At 35.7% G+C, this 16,082-nt stretch overlaps 1 protein-coding gene across 2 annotated transcripts in view; it reads right to left on the minus strand.

Annotated features, from left to right (window-relative positions):
• Window positions 1-1,687: 1,687 nt before the first annotated feature.
• Window positions 1,688-16,082, minus strand: part of SNX16 (sorting nexin 16) — a 26,654-nt gene continuing 12,259 nt past the window's right edge. The window contains exons 4-8 of one of the 2 annotated variants that reach the window (XM_026842576.1): window positions 14,478-14,626; window positions 8,874-8,943; window positions 5,806-5,942; window positions 3,501-3,617; window positions 1,688-3,214 (exon numbers count right to left, since the gene is read on the minus strand). In XM_026842576.1, the coding sequence (XP_026698377.1) occupies window positions 3,106-3,214; window positions 3,501-3,617; window positions 5,806-5,942; window positions 8,874-8,943; window positions 14,478-14,626 (582 nt within the window). In that variant the 3' untranslated portion in view covers window positions 1,688-3,105. The remainder of the gene's footprint in view (window positions 3,215-3,500; window positions 3,618-5,805; window positions 5,943-8,873; window positions 8,944-14,477; window positions 14,627-16,082) is intronic. The other variant, XM_026842577.1, reaches the window with a different exon arrangement.

Raw genomic sequence — 16,082 nt, forward strand, 5'->3', positions numbered from 1 at the left:
GCTACTGCCTCATAGCTGCAATTCAACAAAGGAATAGAACCTGCAGAGATAAATCAAGTTCCTTTGTGGTCTAATGAGATACACAGAGGAAAAACAATTTGGGACAGACGTACCACCTAGAACAGGAGCTTTGCACATCCTTTTTCTCTGCAACTATGACCCCCCAAGCAACAAATTGATGCTTAACATGAAGAGATGAGGACAGTAGCCTACTGGAAATCACACTGCGTAGGCTATTCTCTCCTACAACTGCCAGGTGCAGTTTTGTGAATTTGCTCCCTTCCTTGAGCTGGTTCAGTGGGGTAATTAATAGTCACAGTAACTAATGGCTGTTGCAGTGGGAAAGGTATGAAGTGGGAGTTCTATTGGGACTCATTCTTGATTCAATGCTGGTCAGCATTTTACTTGATTTAGGAGTACACAAACCAAAAGCAGTGAAGTGGTGTGGGCAGACTGCAAGTGGTTTAGAGGATAAAGAATGCTGCAGAATTACTAAATTTAAGATGTAGTATAAACTGAAGCAAAAGCCCAGTAAGATTAAGCTGGGTATTAAAATGTAAAACTAAGGGGAAAACACCCATTGCAAATCCGTGTCTGAACTATTAAGACAATTACCTTTGGAACGATTTAACTACATACAACAGACAACAGAGAAGAACAGTTACTGGTTGCAGTTCTTGTAATTAGTTCACTCCGCTGCAGTTCCAGTCTGAATACTCCTCTGCTCATTGTGAAGAGCACAGAACTCCACTGTCAAATTCTGATGAATGAAATAATTGAAAGTTGGCTTCTTCCGTACTGAAATTGCTGCAGCGAGTGAAATGAGGAGGAAATGGATGGAAAACAGAGCCAGAATGGAAGCAAGGGCACCAGAAAAAAATTTCAATATAGGACAGACTTGGAAACCACCTTGATCAGGATGTTCAAGGCCACCATGGGTTGTACACCTCAAATTCTGCAAGTCCCTTAGAGGAGTAATCATTCATTAACCGGTAACATAGGCCAAATAATACCACAGGGCTGCTGAACAAAATCACATTTTCAGCTCAGTTTAATTAAAAATCAAGGTCCCTCTAAACGAAAATATCTATTCATGTGACACTAAGATTTATAAGATATTCTGCTGACCCAAAATATTTGGACAGAGCACAAAACAACTTCCATTCCTTTGCCCTCTCAAGACTAAATTGTAAATTACATTAATGCTTTCTTTAGTGACTAGATTTGCACATTTACCTGAAGTACTTTAGAAATTCCTAGCACCTTTTCAAGATTTTAAAAACGTTTACTGTTGTAAACCTAACACTATTTTAATATACACAGTTCAATCCTTTTCAAATATGTAAGTGACATCTGACAAAAGATTTCATGAATTTTCAAGGAAGTGTCAAAACTTTATTGAGTTCATTCAACATCTATAAGGATTTATGTAGAACATAAAAAAGATTAGTTCCTTTTTATTTCAATCTTCAACAGAAGTACAGTAATTTTTCTGGTGTCTTGTTACAGCATTCCCATTTGTTTTCATGCGGACAATTTTTGGTACAAAGACAAACAGAACTCAGACCAAATGTTGAGTAACTGTTGGAAATCACTGAGGTAAGAAATGGCTCTGATAGTATTCTGGCTCTTCTATTAGACAAGGCATTGAACTTTTTTTTCTACAACGGAAAAAAGACGACAGGTGTTTTGTCCATAGTTTTATTTCACCAGGAAGGTTTATACAGTTCTGCATAAAGGTCATTGTATGCACAGCCTGAAGTACAAAGCTCCCTTTGAAAACTCCAGCACAAAGACACTGCATATTGACAACATTAAACAATGATGTGGGTGGTATAGGACAAAAATAAAGATTAAAACAAAACAGCATTCTTCCTATTGGAAAAGCAGAATAAAACAAGGCACTTTCAGTCAATAAGAACAGAAACAAGCTGTATCAAAGATTCCACAGAGCTGACCCAGAGCACTGTAACAAAATTCTGCAGTAATGAACAAGTAAAATACAAAAAGGCACTAAATAATCCTCTCCCTACAACTCCCCTTTCTCAACCAATTAGCCAACTGAACTTGGCACAATGGAGTCTTAATTATAAAGTGCATCTCCTGTCTTAATACATTTTGAAAAATAGGCTATAGAACACATGTAGCAGTATCCCCATGTGTACAATATATTGAAACAAAAATACATTGCAACTAGATTCAATCTAGTTATGAACTGTGCAGGAAAAAATATGGCTTCTTTACAAGTCTTTCAATCATCTCCATATAATCTGGAATATTTTTAAACAAACATGAATGTGTTAGCAAGATGGTAAGAGGTAGTGTTCCAAGAAAAAGGCAAACTCACCAATTTTATTGTTACATGGGTATATAGCAAAGGTATCCCAGATTTCAAAAGCAGCATTACCAAACAAAAAGTATTATAGCATGCTATCTTGGGATGAAAATACACAGTGTTTTGGGGGTCTCATATTAGTTCCTTCAGCAAAAATGACCATTTTTTTTTTTGTTTTTTAAATGTCAAATCAGAATCCCACTTTGTAAGTACTTTTCTCTTGGTACTGTAAGTTTTCCTATTGCATTGCATTAAAATTTCCAGAGAAAGATTCTTCAACTTTAGGATTTAAAACCAACACATTCTACACTCTTATTACATGTCAGATGAGTCCATTTTTACTTCAACAAGCATTAATTTATGGCTATAGAATATGAAGACACAAATACCAAACAGATGAACACATCAAATATGTCACATCAGTGGCAACATACGACATGCTAGTTAGATGCGTTTGGTGATTTAACGTGAAGTTTTCGTCACTCCGCTAGGAAAGTCAGCCAAATTGTGTATGTACACTATCTAAACTTTAGCTGAGTTTAGCCCTTATTAGACTTTAATATATTAAATATATAAAGGCTAGATAAAAACTTAAGTCAAAGCAGCACTGGGTATATTTCTTATGTTAATAATTTGTACAGATTTATGTAAACATTCAATATGTGCATTCGTGCTCTTTGCTGTAAATTCTTCACAGCTGCTCTATGCCCATACCCACAGAGTATGTCCCAGACATGAACCTTTCCCAGGTAACAGAAGCTGCTACTCATCTATTCTTCTTCATCAGCGGTATATGCTACTTCAGCAACTTCGATTTCTGGTACAGAATTTTCAGCTAAAGAGCCACTCCAGCATGCCTCATGGTTCTCTTTATCTGAGCTGCAACAACAGATCAATAAGCTTTGTCAAATGGAAACTAATATGACTCTCCATAGTCATGTTACACCTACAACTCACAACACATTTACAAAGTTCGTTCAACATCACTTATTCCAGATCTAAAATTGTCTATCCTGAAGGCCTTTATGAAACATGGGATAGCTACAGAGAGGTACAATAAAATGCTGAATTCCTTAGATGTTCAGAATTTATGCAAGACCAAACTCTTAAAAAACATACTTTAAAAGCCCCTGAAATATATTATAAGTAAAATAATAGTATTTACCAGCTGTCCTCACCCAGGGTACCCTGGTCTGCTTCTACTGCTGAAGACTCCACCTCACCACTGCACTCACTTTCTTCTCCTGATATTTGACGAGTCATTTTTCCTAAAGATAAATCCCTACAACAAATAAGAACAGAGTACCACCAATCCATACAATAAACATTCACCACCAAAGAGCTGTTTGTTTCATCTTAAGCTTTTCAGTTTCTGCAAACCTATCAATCTCACTCCTACATGCCCCATTTCTTTTATTACTACAGAGATGCAGGGCTTGCACTGGATAGCTATTTAAACAGTTTATTTGCTCCAGCTGCTTATTCCTAAACTAAATTCAATCCCCTGGTTGCATCACAATTTAGTAGCTTTAAAAAAATTCAAAAAACACCCAGAGGGGTGATTGTGACTTCAGGTAAGAAATTACAAGCAGCTGATCTAAGCCACACACTTTGTGCCTAAATGGCAGAAGGATAACCACCAAAACATAGTCAAAAGGAAGACAGGCAGGATGATAAAAGATTTCTTCAACAGTTTCCCAAGTTTCTCATTGTAACTTTAGAGTCACATATTAAGTTTCAGAGCAATAATATTTTCCCATCAATGACAAAAAGACAGGTAGTAACTTTTTTCTTAACAGCAACGCAAGTTGGCAGTCTGACTAGCCTGGCTACAAATGGGAATACCATCATGTAAAATTATCAGAAAAACTTGTTTCCAGAGTATTGCTCTGGGTGGGAAACATATATCAATTTTGTGTCAAAAGCTGTCACTTGAATCGGAAAGGAAAGCTTGTGAACAATTTTGTGTTGAAAGTGATACAACTATATTTCACCCTCCTTTTTAAATGACTCTACTATTGTTTCTATAGTTTTATTTTAATGCATGCAATTTAAGTAATACCTCAGCAGTATTCTCTAACATGATTATTAATCCAGCATATGTAAAGGCCTAAAACTCTGATGCTTTGTCCAACTGTCCCCTTTTACCTCAAATACATTTTAGGCCTTTGGCAGAAGATGCTTAATTTTTGCTGGGCCATCAGATCAAAATTCCACTTCAACAAGGACAGAGACAGATCATTTATCTTGGGATCAACTCCCATCAGACAAGCTGAATTTCTTAAACAAGGTCACACTTTCAACTTGGTAACTTCTACAACTAAAAATCAAATGAGTTATTTTCCATTAATACTTCAGATAGTACTTGGCTGACTGAGTAATTCTGATTATCTGGGAAGCTGGCAGGGTATTTGTGTGTTTAAAAAAAAAATAAATCCATCCTCAGGGAAAGCACTAAAAAAATAAAATCCCTTTTTGCTACTCATGCCTTATTTTATATTTAGTCACACAGAATTTCCTATCATGCTGTTTTAGTCAAATGCAAGTTATTTATTTTTTACTCGCTATTTCACTGTTTAAGCCAGCAATAGTCAGAACTTTCTTGTCAAACAGTGAAAGCATTTTTCAAATGTAATTACTTGCCTTCAGGAGTAACAAACTGAATATGGTATTCAGATCAGAATTTTAAGTAAGCCACAACAATTGCAATTTAAATCTTTTTCCAAATGTAATTCACTTAAACATTATATCCAAAGATGTGATTTGTTAGTCAACCTGGATATGCTAGACTCAACCACCCAAGCATTATTAAAATAACTTCTAAAAGGACCATGGGAGTTTACTCCTTTGCTAAGGAAACCCCACATTGACTGACTGGGCAGGTCTATTGGGACACTGAAGAGCCCAACATCAACTCCCCTGGGTCTGCTAAAAAATTTAGCAGACAGACACCATAAAGTTTTATTATAAAACTCTGCCATTTTTTTCTTTAGATTTAAATGGACGATCTGCAGCATCATTCCATGCAATTCAGAACAAACTCAAAGACATTAATACAGACATAAAAATCACTTGATCACTATGCTCTGTCAAAGCTTTGAGTACAGGTGGAATTTTATAACTCAAAGCAATTTTTCCACTGCTCTCATCCCTAACAGGGCATTTCACATATCCAACATTTTAAAAGCAGAATAGAATCTTTGCCTTATCTTTACAGGACTTAAAGGATTAGGAAACATAATCCCAGTTACTTTAGAAGGAAAAGATGGGAAAACACTTTCTCAGTCATTTCTATTAAACCACAGTTTGTTAGACAGCATGTTTGAAAGAGCCTACTGAAAATATTGCTTTGTGTGTGGTTATGTGGGGAAAACTGTTTCCAAGAATACACTTAAAGCTGGTACTTATGATATATAGACAAAATGCCTTCAGGGAAAGAAACTACTAAAACCTGTAAAATTTTTACATACCTAATTCTTCTTTCAATAGCATCTATATGAAGTTGTTTTTCACTTAACAATTTCTTCAGCGATTCAACCTCCCTTTGTTTTTCAAGCAGCTCTTTTTGTAGACGGTAATTTGTTTCCTCCAGAGTTTCACAGAAAGCCTAAAAGACAAATTCAAGAACATCTTCTGTTTAACTTCAGTGGACTGCCTTTATTAATTATTCTTTTAGAAATATCAATGTGTAACAGAATTGTAGTTGCTTTTCTTTGTATTGATTACCAGAAAGAGCTATATAACCTTAAAAAAAAAAAGTTGTCCTTTAAAACACCATTTTGCATTGAACAATGAACTTATTATGCCAAACCGCAATGCAAATACTTTATCACATCATTTGTCTCACAAAAGACTTTAGAAAGAGGTTTCTTTCCTTTGATGCACAGTCCCTAATTTTGGACCTTTTTGCCTATATGTATCACCTGAACTCCATATTCCCCTTTCCCTCATGTAAGCTTTGCTTTCACATGTCTTGAAATCAATTTCAAAGTATCTAATTATTCCCAAAATACTAGGAATATTTGGATAAAGTGCATGTCCTTCCCTTACCCAGGATAAAAAAGTTGTACAGTTCTGTACCAAATAGCTGTTACAAATATGCCAATCATGAGCATCAGAAGACCAATACAAAAACATTTTGAAAAAGTTTAATGAAATGCTAAGGATGTTAACTACTCAACCATGAGATGTTGTTTTACTCTGCTGAGCATGACGTATATATAGTACACTGAAGAATGTGACAGTGAGCAATCTCAAGACTTAATGTGAAGGGCCAGTGTACAATGCAATATCCACTGAATGCGGGAAGTGACAAAGCATTGGCTCATAGCCTGCTGGTCTGTTACTGGAAAGAGCAAGTCTACCAACAGTAATGTGCAAAGCTGATTTAATAATTTACATGGTCTCCCTAAATAAGAAACCCACGTAGGAGGCTTTCTTGGCTTAAGATTACATACAACTAGCTACTAATTCACAGAATCCACTGAATATAAACATTTTATATGAGCTCAGTTAAGAACAATGCTGTTAAGAACACTGTTTTCTTTTAAAATGGGCTACAAATATCAAGATGATACTACTCTTTGCTTTAATTGAAGCAGACTTACCAACTTCTTTAAAATGTTACGTTTTCCTGTAATTATACAATTGAAACAAATTCAGTGTTTTTTGATCCCGTAACCATTCTACATAATCAGCAAAAGGAAGACTAGAGAAACCATGGACCTGCTGCTGAATGTAGTGGGGAAACTTTCACAAATCACACGTGAAAGGTTTGGGTATTCAATGTCATCTTTGCCTCTCCTGACCGGTAAGACCAGACTTAAGGAATTCCAGACCTCTACAACCAGACGGAATTACAAGCAAGGGCAAGACAGGCTTACCCCTCAGTGGAGGAGGGCCAGGTCAGGGAGCACTTAAACAAACTGAACATACATAAGTCCATGGGGCCTGTCAGGTTGCACCCACGTGTGCTGAGGGAGCTGGCTGATATCTAGCTTGTTGTCCACCAGGACCCCACTGCTCATGTTTTGAAGATCATAATCAAAAATAATTAAGGGACTTGAGCATCTTTAATGTGAAAGGGGGTTGAGAGAACTGGGACCCTTCAGTCTGGAGAAGGCTTGGGGTGATCTTACCTAAGGGTATAAATACATGATGGGTGGGAATGAAGAAGAGGGAGTCATCTTGTCAGATGACAAGCAGTGCCCGCTGACAGAACAAGAGACCATGGGCACAAATTAAAACCCATGAAATTCAAACTGAACACAAGAAAACACTTTTTTATTTTTTTACTGTGATGGTGATCAAACACTGGAGCAGGTTGCACAGAGAGGTTGTGAAGTTTCCTCTGTAGATTATTCAAAACCTGACTTGACATGGTCGCGGGCAATCTGTAGTAGCTGACTCTGCCTGAGCAGGAAGGTTGGACTAGATGGTTTTAAGAGGTCCCTTCCAACTTCAACCAATCCATAATAAAGTAGGGTATCCCTTGGAGATCAGAATTTTATGACAGCTGTGTCTGACAACTTTACAGAAATAGTTAATAGCCAAAACTACAACAGCACAGCTATTTTAATAGTTTTGCCTAAAATTCTGTGGTGGAAGAATAACCCTGAGACTACCATGGCATGTATGACCAAAATCTCTATGAAAGTGGTACTTAAATTTCTTGATTACCTGAAAAAGTAATTCCTGTAATTTTTATTACTTTCCATCAACTTAAATAGCTATGATGAAAAGTGGTTGTATAATTACAAGCTCATGACACAAAAAACAAACCAAATGCTTCAGATGTACACAGTAATGTAACAAGAGTCAAGGCACTCCCACTTACATGCAAAACAAGCTGGTAAACATAAATTCAGTTGAAAGAGTATCACTTAACATTTATAATTTCTACAGCATTAACAACATGTGTGCAATGCCAAATCACATTGTTATTCTATAAAGCAAGAGAACTAAGACAACCTGTTCTAGACAGACGGTATAGCTCTGCATGCTAGTGAAACATACTTCTAATAAAACAAGGCTGCAGCATACAGTGTTATTTGTTCAGTGTGCTCATATGCACATTGAAAGGCTGCTGTTTTACAACCCTAAATACTGCTCAGTTATCTGAGAGAACACTCTTTTTGTTGGTCAGAATGAACCCTTTCATTACATTTCATAGAATGAACATTCTATTGCAAGACGTGAAGTCTAACATGTACGCATTGTGACAATGTGTTGAATGTAATCCTACAAAAACTCTCCTTATATTCAGTAGCTGACTTAAAAAAATTTCATCCACTGTTCATAAAACTTAAAATGGAGGAGATTTTATCTTGGGACAAGGATCAAGTACAGCAGTCAATAATTATCAGTGTGCACCAACAATCAGACTGTGTCAGTTTTAGAAATACAACCATTTGCAAGTTTTTGTTAAAGAACAGAAATAAAAATGTTTCATTCCATACCGTTCAAGTAGATTTTACAATATACTAACAACAACTACTGCCTTTTGTATTCTCTCTTTACCATATCACATGGCACTTACCCTGCTCTCTTCTAGACTGTCAAAGGGACCTGGAGGATCATCCAGACAAAGAAATTCTCTCACTGCAAGGCTTTAACAAATAAAAGAAAGTGAATTACTTGATGTACAAAAAAAGCAACAATATTCAAATAAGATGATACAAAGGCAGTATTTCTTCACGGGACACAAGCATCTATCTTCAGATTTACTCCAAGTATTCAAAATAATGTTAACCTATTAAATCTCAGTTGTGTTAACCAGGGTGAGTATTTAAAATGTGACTTAAGTTGTACAAGTACAGTTAAGAGTTTTCAAACAGAGAGTAAGTCAATTTAGAACATGATTTTTCAAATCTTCAGTGAATTTGTTGCTACATGACAACTAACAAGCAAATTTATCCTTGTGGAGGTTTGAGAAATTCTCCTAGTAAAAACTAAGTATTAAAAGATGGATGAAAAAGTATGCTGCTAAAATCTGTACACAGATCCCTTCAGGAAGTATCAGTGGAATTACACATGGGTACTGAAACACACTTACCTGTGTCCATTTTGCTAAGATCATAATCCATTGACATATAGACCGTATATAATTTATGGATATACAAAGTTATAAAAAATAAGAGTCAAGGTTAATGTGCCATGGATATACTACAGAGCATCCCTAAACACACATTTCAAACCAATACGTTCAACTTAAAATTCTGTAAAATTGTCTAACAGTTGTCATCCTCCTCTATGCATTGTTTTCCAAAGGCCAGAAGAAGAAAGTATGTGCAATCCTGTGGTTTACTATAAAGTATTTTGAGCATCTTGCTCATATCTTCCAAGTTTAGATTACTTTTCACAGAACTCTTCAACATCTCCCAACATGTCCTTTTACCCAGCCTTCCTGCTCTGTCACATTCAATGGCCTGTAACTTCCAACTAGAACACTGTATTCACAAGTAATTAGCAAGTAGTAACACGTTAGCAATACAGTGCTTGCACTGGGTACTATAAATCTTTAAATCATCTCCCACTGCAATGAATGCACAAAAATGGAAAACGTGAATCCAAACTAATTCCCCATCTCTTCCTCCCACCTAAGTCCGGTAGGAAGGTAAGGGTAAAAGGAGGTATTTTTCTAACTTCTGCTCATTCTCTGCATTTGAGGCAGATGCAAATTTCTAACCCAAGGAAACTTCTTTTAATCAGCTACTAATTTCATCAAGCAGCTTCAGATTTAGTGAGCAAAATGGGGAGAGAAGTTTTTTCAGCAAACACTAATTATTAATTATGCCACAAGTTTTGGTTTTTGAAGGGCTCTTAAAAATACTTATCTAAAATACACTGAACTTTTATTTTGTTGCTGGATTTTTGTAAGCCTGTTTTCAAGTGCTAATTACACATGTGAAGATACAGGTGGGGTTTTTTTTGGCCAATGGTTGGTGAGAATTCACTTTCACCTAATCAACCTTTACAGCAACCTGAAAAAATTTCTCCTACCATGATCATTCCTTTCCCCACTGAATCTATGTGACAAATGTGCTAAAACTTTCCTTTTTCAAGCCCTCTCCACTGGTTTACATTCAACAATCCATGACCTGTGCAAGCCATAGCCTAAACCTGTACAGCTTCTCCCATGTACTCAAAGAAATAAAAATTTTCTGCTACTTGAACCAAGGGGTATCACTCCAATTAGCACAAAAAATGACAGATGGTAAAAAAGTCATTAAATTATTAGAAAACATAACCTCAAATCAAAAATATTCAGGCACATACAGTATGTTTTCAAGAAGAGCATGGTTGTTTTTTTCCTCTCCAAATAGTTTAATCTGTTTGAAGTGACCTTTCTCCAACATGATGCTCAAGTCTACTTTTTAATGGTTGAATTGTTCTTTTCATACTTGTACTGAATGAACTTACATATGCCTAATGCAGAAGAATTCATTATGTGGGAATACTTCTGCTCACCATTTTTCTTCAATATCTTCACCCTTATTCACATAGTGCAAGCATTTTAAAAGCATTTATTTTCTACATTTTGCTAGTAATTTTCTTGTTAAAGGGTAACATTCAAATAGCATAACATGCAGTAATGCTTGTGAATGAAAAAGGAAATATCCAGAAAAATAAATGTGCAGAAAATATCCAATCTGCATATATCATCTGGTTAGGTCAAACACATTTTTCCTGTTTTTCTTACAGCTGTTGACAGAAAACTGTCTTTTCCTATAAGTTCTTGAAACTGAAGGCTTTAGTTTAATTATTTTTACATAAGGAAGGTATGAAACTTAAAGCCACAGGTCACTGAAAACACTGTTTAACTAAAATACTCATCTGATGGCACAAACATTCATTTGTGGCCTAGCTTCACTCAGAGTCTGCTCTGTCCTCCATGTGCTACATCTCTTCCTTTCATTTGAGAAAATTCTGCTTTAAAAGTAGTATTGAAATCTACATCATGTAACAGAGATTGCTGTACATGGTTTCTTTGCTCCTATGCTAGCTGACACCCTTCTCAAGAGAGGCAGCAATGCCAGTGTACACCAGCATTAAGGAGGGCAGCAAGGGGCTGTGCGGTACATGGCATCCCCTGACAAGACTCAACCACTGACTGAGACCCTCCCTTTCAAGCTGCTGCTTATACATAGTGGAGACAAAGGAGAGCTTTATCATCTATATGAAGCCAGATGATGACACTTCTGTTTAGAAGGTTAAACTTCTTTCTTCCACTTCATTGGTTGTATGAAATTTTCCTGAACACATTAAACTCTGTGGATGCATTTCAATTAGTTTTTTTTTTCACCGAATCTTCCATACATGGCAAAAGATGAGAAGAAATCCATAAAATGCAGTCTAATTTAGTCACCTGCATACCATCCTACATTTTATCTTTAAACTACTTTGTTACTCGAGCTTTATTAAAAAATTAATTGGTATATAAAGTGAGGTCTCCTATCCCTGAAGGGTGAATTTCCCACTGTCAATGTCTCAATAATACAGTGCACAAAGAGAAACAAGAGACTCCTCTACAAAGAGAAATGGCTCATTTGGTTTTAGTGTGACCCAAGCAGTCTGATGTATTTGCAAAACTGCAGAAGTGGTGCGCTTTTAAGGAAGAAGCAGGGTCAGATGCTCACCACTGCTCATATAAGCTGCAAATATTAATTTCCCATTAACAGTAGCTTTTATTCTCCGATAAGCGGGTAAAAAAACCTAGACAGATCAAATCTCCCTGGTTTAATCGCTTCCTGAGGAATTCAGATCTTCCACTGATCCAAACAGTAGAACATAAGCCATACCAATAGGTTATAAAGTTTATTAAAAAACATAATCTTCATGCAGAGCCTAACACAGCCAAGATCAGAGTTTTCCTCAAAACCACGTCAGGTAACTATCTGTTCATTAACCAAAATACAAACTGATTCCACAAATGTTATAATTATTTTGTATCTGATGAGCGATGTAATCTAGAAGTTACGTTTTGAGTTTTTTTGCCTTATGACAAACACTATTTTGCCCAGTACGGACCATCAAGATACAAACAAGGTAGATGAAATGCCAGAATAACTGTAACAACAGGAAGCCTTCAAATATATTCAAGCAGACTAAAAGTCCATCTCGCTCACTAGTCTGTCTTCAGCAGCATAACACAAGTGGCATTTAAGAGTATAATTCCTTTTTTTGGGGCACACCCTTTATTGTGCAATTTAATAATCAGGAAGTTCCTAAACTTCTCAACCACATATTTTACCCACATAATCATGTTTAATAGCCACTGACAGAGAAACTCACAGGTTGATCCCAATTTCTTTTTGAAATCATTTAAGCTTTCTGTCTGACATCTCACAACAAAGCTTTGCAACTCAGTGTGACAGTGAGAGATGACTATGAATCATCCAAAATATTAACATGCTTTACTCACCTTCCCTATCCCCCTGATGATTTAATGTGCTCTGTTTAACCAGCCCTTTCCCAACACAAAGACTAAAGAGAACAGAACTTTTCTTGCAGCAAAGTTAGCCTGTAGCTTCATATGTTCTTGCTTGCTTTTTCTGTAGTTCTAGTAGACCCTCTTTTGAAACTGAATGCTGTGTTTTAGCACTGGACAGTGTGAAAGTGCAATTCAGATTCCCACAGCAATAACACTTTTTTCCTTTCAAGTTCCTCTTCAACAATTTTTTATGCAACTTTTTGACTATTGATGAATACTGAACTGATTCAGAAAGCTGTATCAATACTAAGTTATTTTCCAGATTATAAAAAAACCAACTGAGTTTATGATTCTGTGTTTATGTACTCACTGTCATTCTGCACTTCATGACCTGAAAATTAGCATTAGTCACTCAGTGCCTTGGGATCCTTCTACAATACTTGATGATCTCATTGTTCGTTCCCTTTTCCAGGTAATTTACAGATATTCTGAACATCAGCATCCATAACTGTAATACAGCATTCCACATCTAAAACCCCTAAAACTTCCATCAATGCTTTTCCCCTTGCATTCAACCATCTTATACAAGCTCCCTCATAACCACTTGTTAGATACATTTCCCTCTTCAAAAGGCGTTATTGCTTTTTGAAGTATTATTTTTATTTACCTGCTTTTACATATTTTTATTACCAGACTTACTTACTAATCTCTGTTTTCTAGACTCAACAGTCAAATGCCTTATAAAAATGTGCCAAATGTAGTAATAGCCATTCTACTAAAAAGTAAAGCAAGTATGAGCATTACATGGTCTCACAACCACAGCTCAGCATTTTTACATTTTAGCTCCTTTAAAATTCTTGAGGGAATGCTGTTTGTTCTAAGGAACAAACAGTTTTTAATGAAGACAGTTCCTCAGACTCATTCCTCAGAGAATCTCTGGAACAGCAACCTCCAACTTCTATATTTCTGGTGCTGGAAAAGGTTTTTTAGAACTAACTGCTCTATCTGTAGCAACTTGCTTACTAAAATTCTCTTTTGACCTGCATTAAAATGATTTTACGTTTCATTTGCCAGAATTAGGTTCTGCTCACCTTCAACCTTTGGAAGAATCTTCCACTTTGTATGAAAGAAGATATCGTTCAAGGAGACTTCTACAGTTTGCTGCTTATACACTATGTTTTTTAGACTCTTCTTGAGCCTTTTTTGATTTGTGTTTACATTTACTTATGTAAAGCAATCTATAAAGGTACTTCTATTACTAGGATGTCATGTAAATTAAAACCCTCTAGTTTAATATGCATTTGAACAACTAACCGCATAATAGTGGAGGTACTTTCCGTTATGAAAGCCCAATGTTTAATCTTAAAATAAACTAACAACGTATCAATTCTGCATTCAGCACACGAAAGTAATGTTTTAGGAGTAAATTTGGGATTAGTCTAACATTTTAAATATTACAGCTTTTAGTTAATAGTTAACCAAGTAAAATTCAAAATACTGCAGTTTCCCTTTTTTGCTTCGGTTAAGATTAGATTAATTTAACAGGACACTAAATAATTCACAGACTGACCAAATGCTCATCATGAATGTTAATGAAATTTCTTATTCCACTGCTCAAAAATAAACTTGTTAGAGTCCTGGAGCCTATACGAGGAGTTTGGACACACACACAAAAAAATCCAAATCCACAAGCAAAGTTTAATCACGTACCAGTTAGCAATATCTTTGTGAGCTACTAGGTTCTGGAGGAATGCTTGTAGTCCCAACTGTCGATCTTCCAAGAAGTCAGGATTATAATTATCCTTGAACCAGCGCTTTGGTGGAAGGGCCAACCGAAAGCCCGGAAACATATCTTTTAGCTGAAATAGAAATCAAAGCCAAAAGAAAACCAAGAAAAGATGTATTGATGAAATAACTGAATTTGACACAGGTACTGACTGTACTCAGAATTACGGGATCTTTCTGTTTTCTGTTAAGGTCAAGCACAAGGTAAATCTCAACCATAAGTACAATCCAAATTATACTATAAACTGTGGACACAGTTCTGTCACTTGCTATGTTGCTTTACGCAATCAAATGACCTCTCAAATTTATCATAAAAATAAGAATGAAAACCTTTGCTTTATTATTTAATGTCTGAGTCTGCTATTTAATGTCTTTGAGTCAGTAAATACAAGAAAATTGAATGTAAGTAAAAAGTATCAGATGAGTAAGCATTTCAGTGGTGTTTATTCTAAGTACTCAGGGATAATAAGTATTATAAAACTAAAATACATAAAAGCCCATTACAGACCTACAACTTTTTTATCCTGGGTAAGGGAAGGACATGCACTTTATCCAAATATTCCTAGTATTTTGGGAATAATTAGATACTTTGAAATTGATTTCAAGACATGTGAAAGCAAAGCTTACATGAGGGAAAGGGGAATATGGAGTTCAGGTGATACATATAGGCAAAAAGGTCCAAAATTAGGGACTGTGCATCAAAGGAAAGAAACCTCTTTCTAAAGTCTTTTGTGAGACAAATGATGTGATAAAGTATTTGCATTGCGGTTTGGCATAATAAGTTCATTGTTCAATGCAAAATGGTGTTTTAAAGGACAACTTTTTTTTTTTAAGGTTATATAGCTCTTTCTGGTAATCAATACAAAGAAAAGCAACTACAATTCTGTTACACATTGATATTTCTAAAAGAATAATTAATAAAGGCAGTCCACTGAAGTTAAACAGAAGATGTTCTTGAATTTGTCTTTTAGGCTTTCTGTGAAACTCTGGAGGAAACAAATTACCGTCTACAAAAAGAGCTGCTTGAAAAACAAAGGGAGGTTGAATCGCTGAAGAAATTGTTAAGTGAAAAACAACTTCATATAGATGCTATTGAAAGAAGAATTAGGTATGTAAAAATTTTACAGGTTTTAGTAGTTTCTTTCCCTGAAGGCATTTTGTCTATATATCATAAGTACCAGCTTTAAGTGTATTCTTGGAAACAGTTTTCCCCACATAACCACACACAAAGCAATATTTTCAGTAGGCTCTTTCAAACATGCTGTCTAACAAACTGTGGTTTAATAGAAATGACTGAGAAAGTGTTTTCCCATCTTTTCCTTCTAAAGTAACTGGGATTATGTTTCCTAATCCTTTAAGTCCTGTAAAGATAAGGCAAAGATTCTATTCTGCTTTTAAAATGTTGGATATGTGAAATGCCCTGTTAGGGATGAGAGCAGTGGAAAAATTGCTTTGAGTTATAAAATTCCACCTGTACTCAAAGCTTTGACAGAGCATAGTGATCAAGTGATTTTTATGTCTGTATTAATG

The sequence above is a fragment of the Athene cunicularia genome (genome assembly GCF_003259725.1).
Source record: "Athene cunicularia isolate RWA chromosome 2 unlocalized genomic scaffold, athCun1 chr2_part1, whole genome shotgun sequence".
In the NCBI taxonomy this organism is placed as follows: Eukaryota; Metazoa; Chordata; class Aves; order Strigiformes; family Strigidae; genus Athene; species Athene cunicularia.